This window comes from Mizuhopecten yessoensis, unplaced genomic scaffold, assembly GCF_002113885.1.
Source record: "Mizuhopecten yessoensis strain PY_sf001 unplaced genomic scaffold, ASM211388v2 scaffold9945, whole genome shotgun sequence".
Taxonomy (NCBI): domain Eukaryota; kingdom Metazoa; phylum Mollusca; class Bivalvia; order Pectinida; family Pectinidae; genus Mizuhopecten; species Mizuhopecten yessoensis.
This window is the reverse complement of record NW_018408301.1, coordinates 47,026-48,877: the sequence shown is the minus strand read 5'-3', so window position 1 is coordinate 48,877 and position 1,852 is coordinate 47,026. Positions and strand designations below refer to the sequence as shown.

Here is a 1,852-nt window from a genome sequence, read left to right as displayed (position 1 = left end):
CCCAGAAATAAGCTACATGAATAGACAATGCAAAGAAAAATAACTTATTTAAAAAGAGCTAATCAATTCTGGTCAATATAGGTAGACACGGATTTTCATAATTTGTTATCAATCGATTCAGAATAAGTTTCTATACCAATTAACAAAATGTGAGTATTAAACTGTTAGAAGGCTGTGAGACGTGTTTACGTTACGTGGACACTTCGCCTTAATGACTGGAGGCATTGCTTTTTTCGTATGTGTCAAACGGCAATGAAATTGAATAACCTAATTCATACATGTTTACACCTTTTTCACTTAATTATTGAAAAGGATGAAAGAAGAACTTGGCTTTGTTTTCTCAGTTATTGGTAAAAATTGAACTGAAATAATGAAAGGTTTGCTAAGTATTAATGTCGTTGGAGAAATAATGCCTATTCTTCTCTTTCTTTTACCTTGACTGCTTACAAATTTTATCCGGGCCGGTTTATACTGTTGTCGAGTGTATCAACAAACCCGCAGGCTATCTTACCTCAAGGTGGTTCTCTAGTAAAAGTCTGTCTCCCTGAGGGATATCACACTGAAAGTAGTGAAAAGGCAATCGTGTAGCCAACGATCTGTTGTTCATTCTAATGACATTACCTACGGTCTATTATTAATGCATTCATTGTTAACTTCTTGTCTATTCTTTCATATTTCCATGTTTTTACATTGTTTCGTGGCATGTCGAACTTATGGTATACATTTCTATTCTTTTTCTGTCTGATACGCGAAATGAGTAGAGTTAAGTTCTGAATACAAGGTATCGGACGGTATCCAGTAAAGGTGTTAAGCAGAACAATCGTCGATACAATTTGTCAATTTTGATATTTGTCTAGTTCTTAAGTTGGTATCAAGGGGAAGTAATCCAAATAAGTTAGGTGTAGTTATAGACTTGTGGTAACGTTATCGTCCAGACACTTTATTGTGTAGATCTAAGTGAAACGTTATGATTTAAAAAAGGAGAGTATGAATTAGTAAAAGAACCAGTCATACATACAAATACGCGTTCATGGAGTTAAAAAAACGAAGAGTAGTCTTTATGTTATGTGTTTTGTGTCACCCCAAGAGCGTAATACCTGAAACTAACTAACTACAAACACGTTAGATATGGAACATCCAGTAGGATGTTGGAAGAAGTGCATACTTGGACTGACGCTTATAGCCGTGCTGATATGTTACTGTAAGTAAACACTTTAATTATGCTTATTTAAACATATTCTGTTGTCGTGTTGTCATTTTTCCTTATTTCAGGATTTCAGGATTGTCCATACACAAATTTCTTTTGTTTATATTTTGCCTTAGTTTCGCCGACTTTGAATATTAATTTTGTTGACACTTCAGTAATCTCTTATTGTTTTTTCGACATATTTATTAAGATGTTAATGTACACAGTTTGACAAACTTAATAAAACAGCTTATGTTTATTTGATATACCTATGTCCAGGTAATTGTGAACGTTTCTTGGTATTCCTACATGTTTTCATTTATCATTGCATACAGTTCTAATTAATTTAGGTTTTTTAATAAACTACTGCAAACCTGTATACCATAGTGTCATTTATCTCTTTTCTTGATCTTATCGAAGAAATATTATTCCTGATTGATTTTTTTTGTATAAAGTTTTTTGTATGGCATTTTAAAAACCTCGCCGTCAGACGTGTCAGATTTACTTATGTTACATATGACACATAATCATATTTGAGATAAAAGTGTTAAAAGAAACAACGAAAAACAGTACAGTTCTGTCATTTACAAGCAGTTACCAACATAAGTGTTTTTATACGCCCGTCGAAGACGGGGACGTATTATGTTATCACGTGAGCGGGCGGGC

The 1,852-nt window shown here is 33.5% G+C and overlaps 1 protein-coding gene across 2 annotated transcripts in view; it reads left to right on the top strand.

The window, feature by feature from the left end:
• Positions 1-827: 827 nt before the first annotated feature.
• The window catches only part of LOC110459039 (carbohydrate sulfotransferase 1-like), a 21,011-nt gene continuing 19,986 nt past the window's right edge, over positions 828-1,852 (top strand). For both annotated transcript variants that reach the window (XM_021511071.1, XM_021511070.1), the window contains exon 1: positions 828-1,201. In XM_021511071.1, the coding sequence (XP_021366746.1) occupies positions 1,129-1,201 (73 nt within the window). In that variant the 5' untranslated portion in view covers positions 828-1,128. The remainder of the gene's footprint in view (positions 1,202-1,852) is intronic.